The following is a 21344-nucleotide window of genomic DNA, read 5'->3' on the forward strand; positions in this document are numbered from 1 at the left end:
CAAAGAGCGAGTCTAAACTATCTTCGATAATGACAGCACAAGGACACAAAGTTCGTCCTAACCCAGCTTTATTCCTTCATCACGAATTATCTTACCACCACTGTCGCCACTCCCTAACCATTTTCAAGTTCCAAATACTACTCGATATTCGACCTTAATGCTCTCTATGCAAGAGAACCCGATGCCTTTTGGGCCAGGAGTCCTCAGGTCATCGGTGTTCTTCTTAGTCTCGAGCTAAGCCAAGAAGAAAAATTTTAGGGTGATTTTTTTATCTGCAACACATTGAATTCCTGTTAAATCAGAAATGAAGGCCGAAACCATAATAACTAAATACATGGTTTTTCACCATGAAAAAAAATACTAAGAAACAATTAACCAGAACGGACTCGATGTACCCGTGAGCACCAAGTTCACATCCAAACATTCTGTTTTTGGATATACATATCAAGTGACGCCCCCACAGAGACCATTGCTCCAATTGGCAGAACCGAAGCTTCAACAATACAACACATAAGAAACAAGACTCTATACAATTTATAGAATCAAGTTATGATAACTATACAGACCGAGCAAAAATCGTTTGGCATAGCATTACCCATTACAAGGATTACAGGCTATCAAAAAGGGAATTGAACGACAAATTATACAATCAAATCAAACGTATATACAAAAGCATCCCAAGACAAAATTTGTGTTTCTAGCAATCAAACTACAGATGTCAGAATATCTTCTCTCTAGAGTCAACTTCCAAGGCAATTTGCCATGTTTCAGGAATACAACAGTTCGAATTATTAATCGCACAGCGAAGGCCAACCTTGATGACCTCTCCAAATCGCATCGGAAGATGTATTATGATAAATCTGCATGGAACAATTATCACTTTTCCTATGGCTCCAAGTTCTTTATACTAAACTCTAAATCTAAATATTCCAGATTCAACAAAGTACAGATGGTACCAAGAAAAAGTACCAGCAAAAAGAATCCGTTTTGATCTAAATCAAAACCGGACAGGAACTCAGTATTCCCTGCCAAAGTTCCTTATCAACTGTTGAGTATTCATACCCCATTTCTTTTTTACCAGAAAATTCAAAAGAAAACTATGGTCTGGCCGCCAACCCACAGGAGAGAACTCCAAGTTTCCAGTCACAAGTAAACAGGCTTAACATCATTAGCCCCAAAGCTTGTGCTACACTGTGGACATTTGCGGTGTCGACTCCCAGATACTTTCTGGATACATGTACCGCAAAACAAGTGGTAGCATTTTGTAATTACCACCTGACAAAAAAAAAAGGAAAAAGAAAGACAAGTTTAGTAAAACACAAACCAAAATACAAAAAACTAATGTGTATTCAATAATTACTAGAGGAAATTCTAGTGTTTTTTAACTCCAAGAGTTCATATAATTCTCCCCTCTTCCTTTTGTAGCTAACTACTAACAATTTACCCCACATAATATCCCACCTTGTCCTTAAGGTCACATGTACCTACTATTAGTGGGCTGCTAATAAATTTTAGCAGCTGCTATCGTTTTCATGTCCATGTTGTACACATTAAATAACCCATTGACATCCCAAAAATCCTAAAACCTTTGTTCCTTTCAACATAGATAGACAAAAATTATTTAAATACTCTCGTACAAAATAAAGCTCCCATCCTCGAATATAAAGCCAAGGAGCGTCAAAGATGACTTCAAGTATTTACCAGCTATAATAGGAGACTATTCTATCCAGCATGTTTACAAATTTTACCCAACATAATAGCTCACAATCCATTCAGAAAGAGGAAGAAAATCATGTACCTCTTTTGTTCGGTCTTGGCAGATACTGCATTTAACAATTTCCCGGTACTCTGCCAGTTCCTCTTGGAGTCTTTCAATCACCGAGCATCCTTCATTCTGTGCTTTAAGGTGCGAAAGCTTTCTCCTAGAAACCTCCAGCTCCTCCTCTATTCTTTTCTTGGAAAATCTAGAACAAGAATGAAATGGTGTATAGAAAGAGAAATTAATTAAAGCATTCCAATCAATCTGTCTAAAGCATACAAATACCGAAATATTTACATTATGAAATACCTTTCTTTCTCAAGTTCAACATGTAACTCCATACAAGTAACTCGACTACTACCAGATTTAGATTGCACCTCTGTAACTGTATCCTTAACCTGTTGAGATGATCTTCTAACATCCAACAGCCTTCTACGAGTGTTTTCCAAAGTGACAGAACTTTGCATCTTATCCTCTATTAGTCTTTGAATTTGATCTGAACAAAATTTCAACTGCATAGGAACTAATAAGACATCAACTCTAAATTCATATCTGAAATGCAGTTTATATCAAGATCTATGTACCTGGTCCTCAATTCTCGCAGCTTTTGAATCATATAAATTTCGGGTTACATTTGCTTGCTGGATCTCGTGTTGCATTACCCGCTTTTCCATGACCAAAGAATCTTGCTTTTGTCTTGCCCTTACACCTTCTAAAACAAGCTGCACCATAACAATATTAGCAGGCACCCAATGCAAGCCATGATTTCTTCATATATGCACTTACTCATATTAAGATAGAATAATAAAAGAGAAGATATCTAAACATTTTAATATTTTAAAACTGAAAGGAAAAACATGAGGGGGAGAGAAGTTAAGTTATGCTATGTGCATTGATATGAATACAGATGTCGGTTTGCTATTTTATTCGCAAACGTTGAATATATACTAACTAGTAGGACAAAATGGGTAAGATAGTGAACGATTTACAATGACTAGGACATCATCTTTCAATTTAGAAAGTATTGGCAAACGAAATTTACCATGTATTAATTAATCTGTGACTGACAAGTTTTTTGATAGACAACATATTGAAGAAGTTTGTTCTGAACCTACAGATTTAAAGATTTAGAGTCAACATGTACCAGACTCGAATCTAATTTTTGACTTTCAGCTAGTTCAAAGTAAGCATTCAATGTTCCATTTACTCAACAGTCAGCAACAAATCTCAGCCCTGGAATTCTGGAATAAGATAAAATATGCACAAAAAAATTTTTTACTAGAGTAAGAAAACCAACAATGCTTTTGTTCTGATTGTCGTTGTCAGTATCAGTAACCAAACCATTTAGTGTACACAGATATCTAGTTATGTGGCGCCAGTGATAGGGTTTCAAATTTTAAGTTTTACATTTCTTGGGTCAGCTTTTTAGCTTCAAACTCTTCCCTGTTAGTAATTAAATATTTGGCCAATTAGTTATGAAACCCCATTATATTAATTATTATTATGCATCCAGCACTCAACAGACCTAAGTAAGTGCTCTTATTTGGCACATGCTAATCTTATCTTTGATGTAAAAAAACATTGCTTCAGCTGAATGAGAATAAGAGTTTCCTTTAGAGCCTCATCATTTATGGATCAAGTTATCAAGAGTATGGCTTTGACAAAAATAGATGAGATGCTAATACTGCCACCAAAGCTACTCATTCTAGCACCCACGAATTCTACTATACTACTTAGGGTAGGTAATGGTTGGTTTAATTGTTGGAAGAACCATTGGGTCGGAAAGCACTCTAATCTATCATTTCCTCACCTTTATTGACTTCCATTACACAACTGACAACACTCCATTCCAACAGTGCAAAGGATTCCAATAATTCTTGGAGCCTCAGCTTCTTTCATAACTTCAATAAAAGAAAGTTCTCATAATTGTTGTTTCTTTTGAGCCTCCTTGATAAAGTGTCCCACAACTTAAATAAGTGGTCTCTTGATCAATGTTATACGCATATAATTATATATGCAAATTCTATTCAGTTCCCAACTCATTCCCTTAATACAACCTATTTGTACATTGATAAACTCATTTTAAAGTCCAAGGCTCCCTCTGAAATCAAATATCTGTGGACAGCTATGCATAAGAGAAATATTACCAATGATAATTTGCAATCTTGAAAGCCATAGAAGGCTATTTCCGATGTGATGTCTGTGTTATGTGGAAGCAAATCCAGAACCAATATTAGATTTTATTTGCACTGCCATCTGGTTGAATTTTTATGGAATATTTTTTTTGATATCCTAGGTGAGTGTTCGGTCTGCATCAGTTTCCCATTGACTAGGTTTCCTGTGTTTGGGAGAAGGACAGAGGCCAAATCTGTGTCACAATGTTCAATTTACGCCACTGTTTGTTATATTAGGTTGGGACATAATCCCTACATCTGAGTATCACAATTCAGACTGAGAAGTTCATCTCAGATTTACAGAATTTGTTTCTTCTTAACTTGATACTAGATCTATGGCAAGCTTTTGCTTGTATGGAGATAACAAACTAACCTTATTAAGTTATTATAATGTTGGAATTACATTTACATAAAACTACAACAGATTTCAAGACAGAAGAAAACCAAGTTACCTTAATATTGTAATCATCCCTCTCAGTAATCTGCTGCAGCATATGCTGGTTTTGAGTCTGCTTTTCATCATATGCTTGCCCAATAGACTGCAGAAAAATCATAGCACCAACGAGACCACATTAACATTGTAAGAGCTAGACAAATTTGGAAACTGAATTCTAAGCAACCATTGTCCTATGCGCAGAGAATTCCATTCTACCACTGAAACAAAATAGCTGACCTCTATTTCAGACAAGTAGGCCTCATTTTCTCCATTTTTTGATCTTAATACAACAGACAGTTCAGACATCTCCCTGAAATAATAAAAATATTACAGATGAATGAGTAACCAGCTCTGAAATTCTAAAATATCAGAATAAAGAAATTTCAATAGAGCACAGAAACAGCTTTATAGAGCTCCTGTCAATCACATTCACATGAAGCATTTAATTCCACCCTACTGACAAAAATAATAAGGAAATTCATCCAACTGATTGAAAAAAAATAAAAGAGAAAACCTTAATCCTTGCAAAAGAATTCATTAAGAGAAGTTAGAAATTAGAAATGAAACATCAGAAGACAGAAATTAATTAAAAGGATACAAATTGGCAAAATAGATAAATAAATATTCAGAGAATATAAATGTAGGTTTTTGGAATATATATATATACCTTCCGTACTGAGAGCTCAGAAAACTCCTCATACAGAAAAAAAAAATAAATGCTTTGTGTGCACAAAAAAGTTCAACAAATCACGTTGAAAAAGATTAACCCGGGGATAGCAGATTTCAATAACTAATCAAATAAGAGATTAACTTTTTAGAATCTTCTAATTTCTGTCTCATGGCAGCTATCTCAGCTTCAGCAGCAGCCAGCCTTTGTTGAGATTTGGCCTCAGCTTCATTTGCTGTCTTAACACGCAGTTCTAAGCCATGCTCATCAAGAGAAGTTTTCAAACTTTGAATATTTGCCCATGCTCTGTATTCTGCCTCACGGGCTTCCATGATATCCCTGCAGACACAGATCGGTTAGTTTGCCACGTATTCTGTTACAAGCACTAATCAGACCAAGCATGCCAATAACCCACAATAAGAGGAAAGCTCACAAATTTTCACTGTTATGGCGCAACCAAATATTGAACATAGTTGTGATGCATATGTTAATTTTTCCAAAAGAATTTAAATTAACATAAACAGTTTTTGAAATCATTCAGCAACGAGTCAATGCAATTTGCAAGGCTTCAACGAAATCCAAGTTGACTTGATCTCTCCACTGCAAGCCTGGAATTCTGACGTGCTCCAGGAATATCACCTAACTGTTCACTTCTGATGTGACTTCCGCCAATATGATTACCGAAACTTTACAAAGATAAAATGATAATCAACTGCACTATGTTTTTGTCCTCTTAGAGAATATGTATTTAATGCACAGTGTGCTTGCAAGTAGATTGTCAAACCACACCTTTAGACTGTGTTTGTGAGTTAAGCTTTTGGAGAAGGAAGGGAAGGATTTGAAATAACTTGTACTGAACCTCAAAATAAGCCCGATACATACAATGGTACAATCATATCACAATATCTTGGGCACTAAAAAAGATAAAATTTCTAACAGCTGCCTGCCTTTCCTTTTCATCTTGGTGGTCAATGAAGTCGCTTAATATCAAAAGCTGTTGTCAATGTGCCTGGTTAAGGGTTCAAAGATCGGTTTTAAAAAAAGCACATTCATAGTGTCAGAGCACAAACCACTAGCAGCTAAGTGCTTTGGCAATTTTCCAATGACATTCTAGTTCTTTATGGAACATTCTCGAAATGTTTGGAAAGTTATAGTATTTCAAAATATTTTGTTAGAACTCTATGAAACCCACTTATGTGGCAATCTTAAGATCTGGATTAAGGCCTTTTCTGAGTCACATACATAAGAATAATGCAATAAAGAACCCCCACCCCCCAAAAAACCACCAAGAGGGGGCAACCACTCCTACTCTGAAATCCCTAATAAATAATTCAAGGGACCCAAATCCTTGTTTTGAAATTAAGGTTAAGGGACGTCAACCCTTGAGTGCCAAATAGAGGTAACATGGCATGAGCATTTCACCATTCCATGCCCCATACCTCCCTCCATCCCTCTCCACATTCAAGCAACAGAAAAAATCTCGCAAAACCTCTATCACCCAGTCTTCTGTGCAGTTTTCTGCAGTTTGCTTTTGCAATCTGCTTGCCAACTCTCAAGTGGAGTCTGGCTGACTGGCTCACATTTTTTGATGGCTCATGTCCTCAACAGTCGCCAATGGCGGATCCATAAATTTTATAAGAGGGGGCCAAATTAAATACAAATAAATTAAAATATAACATAACAAAAAGTCAACAAAATATAATTTATAATATATAGGTCAAAATTAATTATATTATATGGAAATCAACATTCAACTACATACTTTAGGATTTTGGTATTTTTAAATTTGTTCTGCGATATTTCATATAACTAATTATTAATTTACCATCTGAAATAAATTTTGAAGCATTCTCTTTTTCAACATATACAATCATATAATCTGCTAAAAATTCGTCTTCCATCTTGTTTTAATAATTTTTATTGTACAAAAAGTCTATTCAGTTGTTCCTGTTGTTATAAAGAGTCAAAACAAGAAATTTTTTTATGGTTGTTGCTTTTTTACATTAATCCAAACCTTTTTTTTTTCAATAAATAATATATTTATGGGCCCCCCTTAAATCCTCTGCTGCCAGTCACTGTTTGATGTCAGTCGATGGTAGTCATCAGTCAGCAATAATTGGAGAAACAAAGGGGGGCACAGAAGAATATTATAGGTGAGTGTACAAGCTTACTGATTTTGTATGAAGTAAGAGCATAAGCCATTAACTAGGTCCAGTTAGGTGGTTGTGGTTTTCTTCTTTCAAGTAAAAGTATGGTGAGCATATGAAAATTGTCAAATTACCCATGGGACCAATATCTCCATTGAGCGAAGGCATAGTCACCATCCAAACGGAATCACTTTGTGGGGTAGGGGGCATTTACTCCCCCATCCTAATCCCCAGGGGGAAATCCCACATTCAGCCCTCTTTGTGAGGATTGACACAAATTTCTCCATGCACAGATCCCTACTGCCATCCCTAGTGCTAAACATATAGGTAATAATCCCATTTATCAAATGTTACGACCATATAGACACATAAATTTGTTCCTTCTTTAGAACTTTCTGAAAATATTCATGAGCAAATTCTTCTCATAACGCTAAAACAAAGTTGACGAAAAGATATAAACCATATCAATCATAATAGACCATACAAATTCAAGTTGAGAATTTGAAGTCGAACCTTGAATCAATGGATTCACGTCTAAACATTTCCAGTATCAACTTCAAATCCCGCTCACTCTCTCTCAATTCTTCAACCTACATCAAAAGGAAAGGCAGATGCATTTTTACAAGAAAAGAAAATTGTTCACCTTACATATGTGATCCTATCCAATTTATATGACCTTGTGCATTTTGATGAACCATCTCACCAAAACCTAAAGCTACTAGCACATGAATGGAATTATATATTAACATGCCACCTCACACTAGTCTATAGGGCGAATGGCACTATATATAACTTCCCACCTACATTAGTAGTAAGATGACAGAATGGAACGAAATCAAAATTCAATACCATTTGGTTATTGAAACTAGGATGCTATATCATCTCAACAGTTTATGATCTTGGATAAAGACAAGACTGGTTTTATATCTTAACCAATACATTTTTCATACACATCAAACTGATTATGTCCGAGGCAGAACTAACAATTTAATCTATATCTTGCATGTGATAATTCAAGTTAACAACCCTATTATTATAAAAGTGAAATGAAATGGGAATAAATAATACAAAGAACCAATAATGAGAATTAGCATGTCATGGGGGGTTCGGCTATATTTTTACGTTGGTTGCCGAAGACCTAACACAACCCTCCTCCTAATTTATTTTAATTTCCTTAGTAAACATGTTCCATATAGGACAATCTTGATAATGTATCCTGCACTATCCTGCACCCACTTTATGCATCTTATGGCCTGATTGGTTTCTGTTTTCATTTTCCGTGTTTCTTATTCTCCTTCAGAAAAATCTTTAAAATAGAAAACTATGAAAATAAAAAATGAAAATAAAAAATGAAAATAGTAATGCTCCTATGTCTTCCAGCCCTGATAAAAGATTGTGGCCACTTGATACATCTGAACAGTATACTTGTAAATCTTATTTCAAGTCTCTATCACAATCCTCAACAACAAAACCTTTCCTTCCTTCTTTATAAACTCCCATATGGAAAATGGAAATCCAAATCTACCTCCAAAGTCAAATCCTTTATATGCACAGTTGTGCTTAACAGAACTAATACCAATGACAATTTGCAGGTTAGGAGGCCACATAAGGTCATTACCCCTTATGTGCGTGCGTGTTGGGTTTGGATAAATTCAGAAATAGTCTCACGTGTTTTTGCACTGCCATGTGGCTGATTCTTTGTGGAATTCTTTGTTTGAGGCTTGCAGGTTCTGGGAGAAAGAAAGAGGCAAAATCTTAGTGGCAATGTGCAATAGATGCCACTATATAGAGTATTTGGCTAGAGGCTATAGCGCAATTTACACGTTTAATGATAGATACCCAGGAAGAGTTGTTTGGAATAAAATTAGGCATTGAGCATCTATCACGTAAAGCATATGGACTCTGTAGAGCCATAATTCACTGATGTTATGATTTTCTATGTATTCTTAGTTTGGGAGATTTCTTTTCCTCTGCTTCTTTGTATTCCTCTATATATTAATGATTTTCTTTATCAATATATGTATTTGGTGCTCAATTTCTTTCGCTTTATCTTCTTGGAGTGATAGTGACGAGTGGGTCTTACTGTGAGATACTTTCACGTGTTTCATTTATTTTACTGCTGCTTTCACCTTAATTTAGGTGCACCTCTGCTCACATCCATTAAGTATAAACTATTTAAAGCAATTGAGGTGTATAGAACTCTGATATTTATAACAGTCCATTCCTCGTACACATTCTGTTGGTTCTCAAGCCTAAGACAGTAAATTTTAGTTAGTTCAGCAACACTCCCAAACAATCCTAGGTCAGACACACAGTCCGGTCCCATGACCCACTGATCAAACTATTCACCTAGGCCCCACTCCTCATTGCTCTTCTTAGATGTTAACTCAACGTAAATTTGTTGCAACTTCCTCATATTACCTACCTTAATGCTACTTACAACTTTGGAATGTAACCCTTTTTCTTAAGCCCTGTAAAATCCCCAATGGAAATCACCCATGCAAGCTGGAACTTATACACAATAACTCCACGTTGTCAAGTTACCTCATAACAAGTCAGCCATTGGCTATATAAGCAAGTATTTTGCATCAAATAAACTCTGATGGATCTACCTAGATTATCTACAAAGAATTTGGCCATGCAAGGACATACTATCCTGTTTTTTTCTTTATTTGATAGATAAGGATATAGTTAGATGGGAAGAATCCTCAAATAGATACAAAAGAACCAGTTAATGTCTGAACAGATAAACCTAGTAACAATTCATGCACCAGACTAGGCATTGTTGACTTCTCAGTATCTCAACAACCCTGAGTTAGCCAATATTTTTTGTTCATACAGTACATAAGCAAAGCACTTCCGGCAGTGGAGAAAAACAACTGCCAAAACCGTCAGAAATCTTTTTCAACATGGCTGTTAACTAGTCTAAACTACATAGGACCTGGTCTAGGTACCACGGTATAAACCCCAGTATAGCTTGCCGGACAACATGACTCACCAAATAGATACTTCCCTTGTAATGATTCATTCATTCGAATAAGTTCTGAAGTTCTACCTCAGTTTTCTAAATTCGTCTCTTTTTTGCTTTAACTCTCTCTCGCACACACATACATGCAGACATTGTCTTCTACTTTCTAACCTTATGAAACACTTCGAACAAGAACTGGAAGAATACAATGTCATGTCAAGTAATTGCTCATTATAGAGCACAACCTGAATGAGACGAATTAAAGGACCACACAAACCAAAAGCAGCTAACATTCTTTTATATCAAGTATAAGTAACATACCACACCAAGCAGCCTCTTTATTTCAGCAGCTTGACCAGCAGCCCTAACAGTGAAAACATCACATTCCTTTACCTGTCATTATTAAAGAGGGCAGAAACATTTCAGGGCCCTTGATTTATGCAGCCAAAAAAGTGCAGTTCATAAATAAACTAAACCAACCTTCCTGTCAAGAATATTAGAAATAGACTGCACATCTGCACGCAGAGAATGGATATCTGAAGCTGATTCTTTATACTTGCTTAGTTGACTTTGCATAGATTCCATTTCCTCAGGAAATGAAGAAAGCAAAGATTTAAATTCTCCTATAACTTGATTCCTTCCTGAAGCAAATAGAAATTCATTACCATTTATGAACAATTAAACCACACAACATAACATTGTATGCTTTATACAAAGGAAGTAGCCAAACCCGGTTCTCTTGCTTCCTCATGCAGTTTATTTTCAATCACATTTCTTTCATCTATCTTTTTCTGTATCTCAGACCGTAAATCAGCCACTCTAGAATCAGCAACTGACACTGATCTTTGAAAAATATCTGCTAAGTCATTTTTAATGTACCATTCCCTCTCCTTCCACACAAGATTGTCTTTCTCAACCTAGAGGCATAAGCAAAATGCAATGGAAACAAAAGGGGCTGTCATAAGAAGCACATCATACCTCATACGACAATGTCAAAATATCTAAATCTAAATTAAATAAATAAATAAGTAACAACCAGTTACAACCTGTAGTTTCTCGAATAAAGCCTGATACTCGTGAACTTCGGCTTTTGACTTTTCTATCTGATCTCTAACCAATTGGAAGCAATGGGAAGAAGTAATACAATCCAAATTCTTCAACGTGTTCTGATGAAATAATTCCAAGTCAAACATTGTAACAGAATACATTTAAAACATAGCCTTGCAAAACATAATAGGAAAATACCAAACACATCATAGGTACAAACAATAAACGCAACCTGTAGATCGCACAACTGCTGTAATATTCTTATTCTTTCCTCGTGAAGACCTTTCAGTTCCACTAATCGAGACGAACCTTGGTCCTGAGAAACCCAATAATTACGGTTTGATATCCCAAGAATTTTAGAAAAGGGCCAAAGAATTCAACAACATTACCAATAGGTCCTTCAGAGTAGATTCCATATCTTGCAAATCCTTTTGCTTGTCTCTGACTTTATCACTAGCAACATGCGCAGTTCCAACATTTAAGACAGGGAGAACTGCCCCCTTTGCTGAATCTCTCTCTGCTTTAAGAGTAAAAAGTTTGCTATTGCTTTCTTCCAGTTCTGCAAGAATGCGTTCAAGCTCCCCTAAACAAATAACAGCAAGACAAATAAACTGCATATCATATCCCAACCTTGGCTGAATACAGTAAAGGGTAAATTACAGTGAACCTCAGTTACTTTGAACCCCAAGACCTTGAAGTTTAGTGTAATTTTACACTCATCTCCACTCTAGTTCTCCAGCTTACATTCACGACTCCATTTATATTGTGCCGTTAAGATTCTTTCCTAATAAAGTTTGATTTATTTCTCAAATGATAATTGTCAAGATTCATTTCTTAAGTATTGGAATAATTCTTCAATTTCTTCCCCAGAAAATTACTTCTTTCCCCATTTTTTTCCAGGTGTTCTTTTTCCTCAAATTTTCCATCTATTCTTCCAATCGATGTTTTGAAAAAGCAGTATGGCGGCGTTATAATGTTATGGGATGGTGGATTTCTTCCATGCCGCCGGTGAAATGGCGGCTGCAATTGCGGTGGCAACATGGCAGACTGCAATAGAAATGGCGGAAATTGCACGGTTTTTTGGATTTTTGAAAAAATTGAGGATTATTTTTGTCATTTAGGAACCCAAAAAGGCTACAACTCACCTTCCTCAGCCTCCTTTCTACAGAAAACTGCCTCTTCCTCTCTGACGGTCCAAAAACTCTCTTCTCCCTCTCCCTCTCTGCTCCAGGCTGCTTTGCTGCCGGAAGAACCACGGGCTGCGCGCCAGGCAGCACTGTCCAACTCTAGTTCCTCCTTCTCTCTGTCTTCCCTTTCTGCTGTTCTCTCTGTGTTCTGGCGAAGTCGTCGCTGACTCACTGCTCACTGCCACTCGCCGCTGCTGCAAGCCACGGGTTCCCTCTCTCTGCTTTGTAACTTATTTTCTGTTCCAGACTCTTCCTACCCTTTCTTACTTTCCTGTTTCCCCTTTTATTTACATAAGTTCGGTGCTATAAATTACATTATAAACCTCTATTTCCATTTTTTTTTTTAATTTACATAGGTTCAAGACAAGCCGGTGACTATAATGTCCCTGCCCATGCCTCTTATATTCTATGGTGTATTATGACTGATGTTATGTTTATTTTGCTGAATTAATTGGATGCCTTATGAGTAGAAAGTTGCTTAAAGTGATTAGATTTTATAATTTATTACCTTTAGAGTGTTTCTGCATGTTTTTTTGTGCATATACAAGTATTGTTTAGGTAGTCCGCCATTTCCCGCAAAGCGGATTTTCGGCTTACCGCCATGAGCCGCCATCCAAACGTAAGTCTGGGGAAGGGCCATATCCAGAGGGTGTAATGTAGATAAGCCTAATCTGATAATTACATATCAGTGGCTTCCACGTCTTAAACCCATGACCTTACGTCACACGGAGGCAACTCAACCAATTTCCTTCTAATTGATAAAAACAAAAACAGAAGTTAAAAATAAAAACTAAACTCAACTGTTACCCAACCATTCTTCCCTTAAAATAAAATTACGAAATTCAAAATATATTATTTTTGGTATAAAAGTTTATCCTGCCTCAATACCAAAGAAACTTAAATCAGATATGCAAGTAGAAAAAATAGATTCATATTTCCAGTTAAATAAATTAAATAATTCTTTCCTCAAGGAGCCGTAGAAGTTTAATTTTATTGCAATTTCCAAATGGCAAATATATCTCCATTTACTTAAACTACCAGCAATTTGCAATTGCCTAAATGCGCATTTAAAAAAGCTTTCAGAAGTTTGGCCTAGCTCAGTTATATCCATGCTAGGACTAAGGGCCAGTTTGGATAGGTCCATAAGTAACTTTTTTTAACTTTTAACTTATGAAAAGTTACAGCATTAGTGTTTGGTGCAATTTTCAAAACCAAATTGTAACTTTCTAAAAAACTATTTAAGTGCTTATGGAGAAGCTAAAAAAAAAGACTTCTCTTATAATAAAAAGCTTTTTATTACTCTTCTTTTAAAATAAGCACTTTTAGGACTAAAAAACCAAATACAAAATAACTTATTTATAAGCTATTTTTAATATAAGTATTTATTGTTTAAGATCTTTTTTCAAAAGGAACTTAATTAAGTTGTTTACCCAAACTGGGCCTAACACTCCATTAGTAAGCCCCAACAGAGCACCAATGACCCAGCCTCTATTCATCCCTAACAAGCACCACACATGTCCTACTTAAGAGCAATTCTTTATGATTTTCCTTATGAAGAAATTGGTATTAACATTAAAGCAACAATCTTGAGGCAGTGTGCTGCCTTTCACTCCATAAACACAATGTGCTGAATGAGTACAAGAGGAGAAGTAGGAAAGGAAGAGTACAGGAGGACCACCGGATTAGTGAGTTTACACTGAAGTTGGGATAACTGAGAAATAGAGGAAGAAAAAGAAAGGTGTGAATGCCCACTTGAAAAACTTCGCCCTCCCAAGTCCCAAGTGTGCAGAAAAATGAGAGAAAAAGGCGAAAGAAGCAATTCACCATTATATCCCCAACAAAATCAATTGTACAAAAATGGCAGTGTCCACACCAAATTTAGTTTCGCTTAAGCAACTATTTAAAACAACTTTTATTATTTTGGTTTCCGAAGAGTGTTCCTCGTCCCTATTACCGGGAAAGGGTTTAATCCCCTTTCGAGCATAGTCAAGCTTTCTCTCCCAACTGGTGCTCTCTCCAAGAGTAGAACTTGGGTTCTCCGTTCTCCTGGCGCTGTAGTGTGCAGCTACACCAGCACCCTTGTGGGAAAACATTATTATTTAAATGTTACTAAATCTTATTTCTTAGTAACATTGCTACAAAATAATTCTTAAATTTGTGTAATCCTTTAAAAATTGAATTAAATGACATCTATTTTTTAGTACAATAAGGGAATATACGTCATTTTAACACAACACATTTACTGTCTCTTCATTTTCACTTTCTTTCCTTTTCCTCAAAACACATAAAAAAGATGACATATTTTTCCTTCCATGTATTGTTCCTTCATTCTCTCCTCACCTAAAGAAACCAAAATGGCACCCATGCCACCTCACCCCCATAAACCTGCTGTGTTTGGGTTTCTTTTTATGGCTTTGCTCCAACATTGTCACTAAGGCCATTTCAGAAAATTGTTAATTTTCATTTCATTGTAAAGAAAGTATTAAATATTGCAACAATATTGAGTTTAACATTTTCCTTTTCTACATTCGTTTGTTCTATTTTATGCTAACTTAAACAATATGATATTTTTCCTTAGTTACTGTCTTCCTTTTAGTTGATTCTACTGTAAAGGATAAAAATAATTTACGTACCCCTATATATCATTGCACATGCAACTCAACAAATTTCATCTTCGGAGTTCGGACCATCATTTATTCATGTTGTTCTCATTTTCGCTACCATAAACCAGAAGATATTTTCCTAGTACTTACTTTCTTCCTTTTGTTTCAAATTTCTATGGTCAAATACAAAAATTAATATTGAAAGGGAAAAAAAATTTTACCTATTCACACGTCATTTATTCTTTATCTCTTAAATTAATCCAATTATACGTTGTAAAAGTATAACGACAACTGACAAATTGACCCACTCCATCCCCCAGACAACGACAGAAAAAATAAAAACCAAAAACAACTTGAAATAAAGTGGGGATAAAGATAAATATATATCATATATCATAATCACAAGAATTTACCTTTCAATTTACAAAGTTCTGCTTTATTTTTGGCATCAAGATCTCTACGAGCTTGGAACTCGCTTGCTAAAGACTTGTGCTTTAAATGCAATTCACTGAATGCTGACCTCAAATTTTTAACTTCCCCTTCTAAATCAGCGGAAAGCTTCTGCCTGTATGAAACTATAAACAGGCAATGTAACCAAGAAAGCTAAGAAACTGCTCCAACAGAATAAGCCTAATAAATGATAAATCACATACAAATATACTCATATCTTACCATCTCCTGGAAGCTTCTTCAGTACTGCAGTATGCAATCCATCCTTCAAACGCCAAAATTTATGAATAGTTGTAACAACGTTTTTCAAAATGCTTTGTTCTTTTTCGGAATTCAATTGTCTCTGCTCTTCCACCTGGTTTACACAGTTGTAAGTGGAAGAGCTTTCAGTTGCACCAGTTTGCATCAGTCTGCTGAGAAAAACATCATGAACAGTTGATGGACTATCATCTGCAATGCAGATCAAATGACCTTGTTAACCAACCACATTTCCAGCCACATACAGATGTTAATACAAGTTCTGAAACTATAAATCTAATCCTAAAAAGAACTGAGATCTAACAACTGGTAATACTACACCAGAGAACAAATTTTTAAAAAACATAAAACAAAATACCATGAACTACAAAGCACAAAATTTACACCCAAATAGTACACACCCCCTAGTAATGACAACAAAATTTACTTGAAAAGACCCCCAAAAAAAAAAGAACTACCCAGCCCATAAGTCCCTTATAGCCCAAGGGTTGAGGTCAAGAACTTGCATGGTTTCTGAAAATCTTTTGAGCTGCGTTTGGAAGGGAAACTGAGAGACAGAGACCGACAACAGAGACTGAATTAAGTCTCTGTATTGTGTTTGGTATAAAATGTACTGGACTCGGTTATGAATCAATATCATGTTTGGTTTAAGATAAATATGGAGATTGAGGGGTATATTTAGAATTTGAATAATTAAATGAGTGTATTTTTAGAAAGAAATATTATAAAAATTTCAGTCTCTCTCTCTAAAAATTTCAATCCCCTGGGTCCCTACTTTTTGGAAGTACTAAAAGGACTGAAATTTTAGTTCTAGTATCTGACCAAACACAAGGGAATGGATCCTCTCAATTGTTAAAAAAAATTGAGAGTGTAAAGTGTGATCTCTAACCCTTCATTATTCTCTCTCTCATATTTATTTTTTGTCCCACTTATAAAATTAATGGTGAGAAATTACACTTTACTCTCTCAATTGTTAAAAAAAATTGAGAGGATCCATTCCCCTAAACACAATACTCAGTCTCAGTCCCCCAGTTACAGTCATATCCAGGAAACAAACGCAGCTTTGTAGAATAATCAACTAGGCCAGTCAAGAAAATCTGTCACTTAGCAGGATAGTTGATTCTTAAAATTAATCAGCATTAATAATTTGATGATTCAGCATTAAAGGCAAAACAAAAAATTCATAATAACACCACTAACTTGCAAAACTTAGATGGACATAGCTGGAAAAGCTTGAACATGAGATATAGAATCCTTAATGGGAACTATTGGTGCACCTGCTTGGTGAAAGAATTAGTTGCTCTGTTTCCGGAAATGCAAAAGATTGATTGTGATTGGTATATTTAAAAAGATGAGTTTCAGTTAAGGAAACACTATAACTTCTTCAGTTTTAAGTGAGGGCAAAATTGGAACTTCAACAGATTAAGAGAATAGAAACCTAAGAAGTCTGAATGAGGAAAAATAGCAAACTCAGATTAAAAGGATCAAAAAGCAGACATTATTTAAACTCAAAGGTGACTTGATCATGTTTTGTGTAAAAAAAAAGAAAAAATTGTTGCCCAGAATGTTTGATTTCACCTGTCACTCTATGATGCCTACCAAGGCAATGACATGATGTAGGATGCAATTAACAACTATGATACTTATAGATCATAATTATGAAGGCCAACAATTAAAACCCCCAATAGAGTTGCATCCCACTTACATTTGCAATTTCGGATTAGTAATAAAAGTCTGAAATTGAAAGAGGTGTATTATGTAACTATGCCTTTTAAAATAACTACTTCTACGAAAGAACTTGCTAGCAATCAATGGAACAACTTCAAATTTATTTTATAATCCTTTCTAGCAAAAAGGGAAACTACAGCACGATAATAATGTAAACCAAAAATGAGTATTTTCAAAATACATGTGATTGAATGAATGACTACATGGCATTGTCTTGCAGCAAAAAATCATATAAAATAATAAGAAAGATCAAGTGACCTCACCACTAGCAACGGCAGCGTATCTTGAATCCAAGTTGCAGATATACTCTCTCGAGCGTTCAGAACACGATGCCAAGTCATTAACCAGCTTTGTGCAGAAAGCGGATATTGCCCAGCAAGTGATTGTGATATAAATCATAAGACAAATTAAAGCATGGAATATTTGAACTTAAGGAGTAAAAAATGAAACACAAAATAAATTACCTGTTCCCAGTTTTTCTTAACCACTGTTAAAGCAGAGTCATATGACTGTTGCCTCTCCTTCATTTGAGAAAATTTATTCTCAAGAGCCGTATGCTCTAGCTTCTGTGTTTCTAATTTCTGCATAAGCTTTTGATTTTGAAACTGAAGTACAGCAATATCAAGCTGTAATAAGAGAGCCATAAGTTCAATTAGAATTACCCATGCAGGTTATTACCTTAGTTCTTCCCATATGCATGATTGTTAAATTCGATCTATATGAAGTACTAAATACAGTCCATAACAACATTCAAATAAAGTCCAACAATGTAGTAACCTCTTCAGAATTTTAATCGTTATAGATAAGCACGAATTCATAAAGAGATAAAACAATCAGCATTTACACAGACACAACTTTCTCTTTTCATAATTATTCGGCAGTATACACTAATGATACTCAAGCAAACAAAGGAATTAAACAAATGATCATATAGCAATGTAAGTAGTAACTCTACAAATAAAGAGTAGCAGAACAATCCTCAGTTCTAGTGGAAAGAAAAGAATTGGTAGGATCAGAAAAGGCAACCTTAAAACATATATCTTATATCCTTAGCATCCAAAAGCCAAAACAAGGGTATTGCAAATAATCAACAGAGTAAATTGGCAAGTGTAAACTGTAACTCTATTAGTCTATTAATTATTCATCGAAAGACAATCATGCGTGTCAAAAAGTAAAATAGGCAATGCAAATGGTTATAACTATTAAGCATTTGCTATAATATAAATTAACTAAGCAAAACACAAGAAGCTAATATACCCTGCTAGTTGGCATTTACACGAAAGATCAGGATGGACAAAAATACAATTTACAAAGGGCACTAAAGAAAAGAAAGGAAAAAAAGAAAATCCATGGAACATTATGAACTGCAAAATTTGAAGCACAAGTTTTAGATACACAAACAAATAAATAAAGATCATAATGGTTTCACCTTTTTGTCTTCAGAAATGGGCAAGAAGGGCAGCTTCTTGGCAGTAGCAGGTGCTGCCGTCGGTGACAGGGAGCTAAAGTGACGCCGTTTTCTGTCTGACTCACCCATGCTGCCCATTGAAAACATAAACACACACAAACCCTAGACACGCCCACTCACACCACTCACATCACACAGAATCCAATTAAACCTAATTCAAATCCTTCACATAGTGCGCCAGCAATTCCCAGATACAATCAGAAACTATAATTCCAAGACAAACACAAATTAAACAATCCTACAAAACCCTAATTCAAACCCCACCCAAACAAGGAGCATTCATAAAAAAAAGAAAATAAATAGATGAGTTTTTATAGCTGTCTATATATCTAACTCTCTACTTCGAGACCATGTTGTTGTAAGGAAGAAATCTAGGGTTTCAGTCTCCGCGTGTATTATTACTATTTCCCTCTTCTCTGTTGGTCCTTTCTCAATTAAGTTCTCTGCATAGCCATTTTCTTTCTCTCTGGAATGCGAAGGAGGAGAGAGAAAGTTAATGTTTTAAAGTATTTGTATTTTTCTGTGAAGAAATGGCATCGCGTGTAATTTCCATAGGACTTGAAGGATAATTTCGTAATTTCCTATACACGTCTAAACGGCATTTGTACAAAGTGCATGAACGTCGCCGGAGGGATTATTTGATTTCATTATTTGGGATATTCTAAGCTTTTAAAAACCAGACCCGTGTTTATCTTGAGTTAATATTTAAAATAACTCCTAAAATTTGGGGACAGATTCAATTTTACTTCTAAAATTTTAATTGATTTAATTTAAATTTTTAAATTTTAATAAATAATTTATGTTAATTCTTTTGTTAACTTTTATTAACGATACATATACTTAAAACATTAATTAAGTGATATGTAAATTCATTATATGACTTGATAAAATTTTGTTGACATAGAAAAAATTTATTTGGACTCAATTTAGCCATTTTTAATGAACATAAAATTCTAATAAGTACGAAATTCTTAAATTGATATAGGTCTCATTCACATAGAAGTTTGGGAAGGAATCCAAATCGAGTTAGAGCTAGAAAGGTTCCACACTAGTGTGGTTGTGGGATGCATCCCATTTTTTGCTGGTCTGGACTAGAAGCAAATCCAAAGATACCATTTTTTAGATGTCCAAACTATAATATAAGTTCTTGAATTGCTTCCTTCTTTAATTTACATCTTCTTTTTGTAATACATGCATAATTTATTTTGTGCTTGTTGTTGTGACAAACCTCTGGGAAGAGATTGTGTGGACTTTTTATGTGGACAAATGGTGAGAAAAAAGAAGACATGAAAATGAAAATAGCATTGAGTATTGGAAGATGAATATGGGTTGAAAGATTAGTACAATAGAAGTTGAAAATTATGATTTCAAAAGTATAAAATAGTATTTTGAGTTTTTCTTTTGATTTGTTTGTAGTTGTAGTCATTGGCTATGACTTAGATATAGAAAAGTGATGAATAAAATTGAATTAATGTCACTACAATTATATATTTTTTAATACAAATCTGTTTTGTAAATTGTAAGTTGTGACTAAACCTGCAAATTCAGTGAGGATATTACAAATATGTACGATTCTGTAAATTAGAAGTTGTGACTAAATCCGTAAAAATAAAATGATAAGGATAAACAAGAGACTGATCAAGTATATTATCAATCTGCAAATAACATTAATGAACTAACTTGTCATATATATACCAAATCTCTAAATTACAAAATAAATCATAATAATAAACCTTGAATCTGATTTTATGGTCAACCATAGTCATGACAATGAACATTGTAACACATGATAAACCAAGAGTGATGTTTAGAGTATCATCATTATAGACACAAAACAAAAGTGCTATTTAAAAAGTTCCAAAACACAGTCCTATACAAGATATGACAAAAGACATGAACAACCACTGACACAAACTTCGGCCACAAAATAGTCACAAAACAACCTCAAAACACACAACTTCGTATTACATTTATCAATTCATTCAGAAAAGACAATATAATTTAATCTCTATTTTTTCCTTGGTGCTTTGAAGCCCGAAGTGGGGACAAATTCCATAATTCTGTCAACTTTGACGCTGTCTCAGAACTAGCTCCTTGCATTGGGTCCACACCCGGAGTTACTCTTCTTTTATGCGGTAGCTTATGTAGCCTTGTGAGTGGCGGTGGAGGTGGAGGCACCTACATGTAATTAGAAGTATTTGATAGTTTATGAATAAACACGTGATATTTTCATACATGTAATTAATTAATGTGTTATGTAATGTTACCTGCTCTATAATTTCTGGCTGTGAAATAGTGGATTGGGTGATGTCAATTTCTGAAGCTTGTGGAGCATCCATAGTTTGTATACCAACAGTTGTCGCAGCATCATTAGGTGCATTGTGTTAGCTCCATCTTGGAATTTGGATTTAGCTACAACAGCTGCTGCAACAGCAAGAGTATAGGCAATATC

The 21344-nt window shown here is 35.0% G+C and overlaps 1 protein-coding gene across 2 annotated transcripts; it reads right to left on the reverse strand.

Annotated features, from left to right (window-relative positions):
* Positions 1-293: 293 nt before the first annotated feature.
* LOC107495030 (E3 ubiquitin-protein ligase BRE1-like 1) lies at positions 294-19382 on the reverse strand. 2 transcript variants are annotated; one of them, XM_016116082.3, is made up of 19 exons: positions 18854-19382; positions 17889-18050; positions 17688-17772; positions 15661-15888; positions 15402-15563; positions 11588-11781; positions 11431-11514; positions 11198-11317; positions 10882-11068; positions 10632-10792; positions 10473-10544; positions 7697-7773; positions 5181-5375; positions 4607-4679; positions 4386-4472; positions 2344-2481; positions 2069-2271; positions 1799-1964; positions 294-1275 (listed from the first exon to the last, which is right to left on the reverse strand). In XM_016116082.3, the coding sequence occupies exons 1-19, from the start codon at positions 18977-18979 to the stop codon at positions 1144-1146; spliced, it is 2652 nt and encodes an 883-aa protein (XP_015971568.1). In that variant the 5' UTR covers positions 18980-19382; the 3' UTR covers positions 294-1143. The 2 variants fall into 2 exon arrangements, with proteins under 2 accessions (XP_015971568.1, XP_020980899.1); XM_021125240.2 differs by lacking the exons at positions 294-1275; positions 1799-1964 and having other exon boundaries at positions 2137-2282.
* Between the last annotated feature and the right edge of the window lie 1962 nt (positions 19383-21344).

Source organism: Arachis duranensis, chromosome 6, assembly GCF_000817695.3.
Source record: "Arachis duranensis cultivar V14167 chromosome 6, aradu.V14167.gnm2.J7QH, whole genome shotgun sequence".
NCBI classification, from domain to species: Eukaryota; Viridiplantae; Streptophyta; class Magnoliopsida; order Fabales; family Fabaceae; genus Arachis; species Arachis duranensis.

Bases quoted from the DNA above. Each gene is read 5' to 3' on its own strand.
- LOC107495030 (XM_016116082.3), bottom strand. From the start codon at position 18,979: ATGTTTTCAATGGGCAGCATGGGTGAGTCAGACAGAAAACGGCGTCAC. The intron at 18,051-18,853 runs GTGAAACCATTA...CTCTTATTACAG, and splicing joins CCATTTCTGAAGACAAAAAG to CTTGATATTGCTGTACTTCA. The intron at 1,276-1,798 runs GTACATGATTTT...TTTTTTTGTCAG, and splicing joins GCCAAGACCGAACAAAAGAG to GTGGTAATTACAAAATGCTA.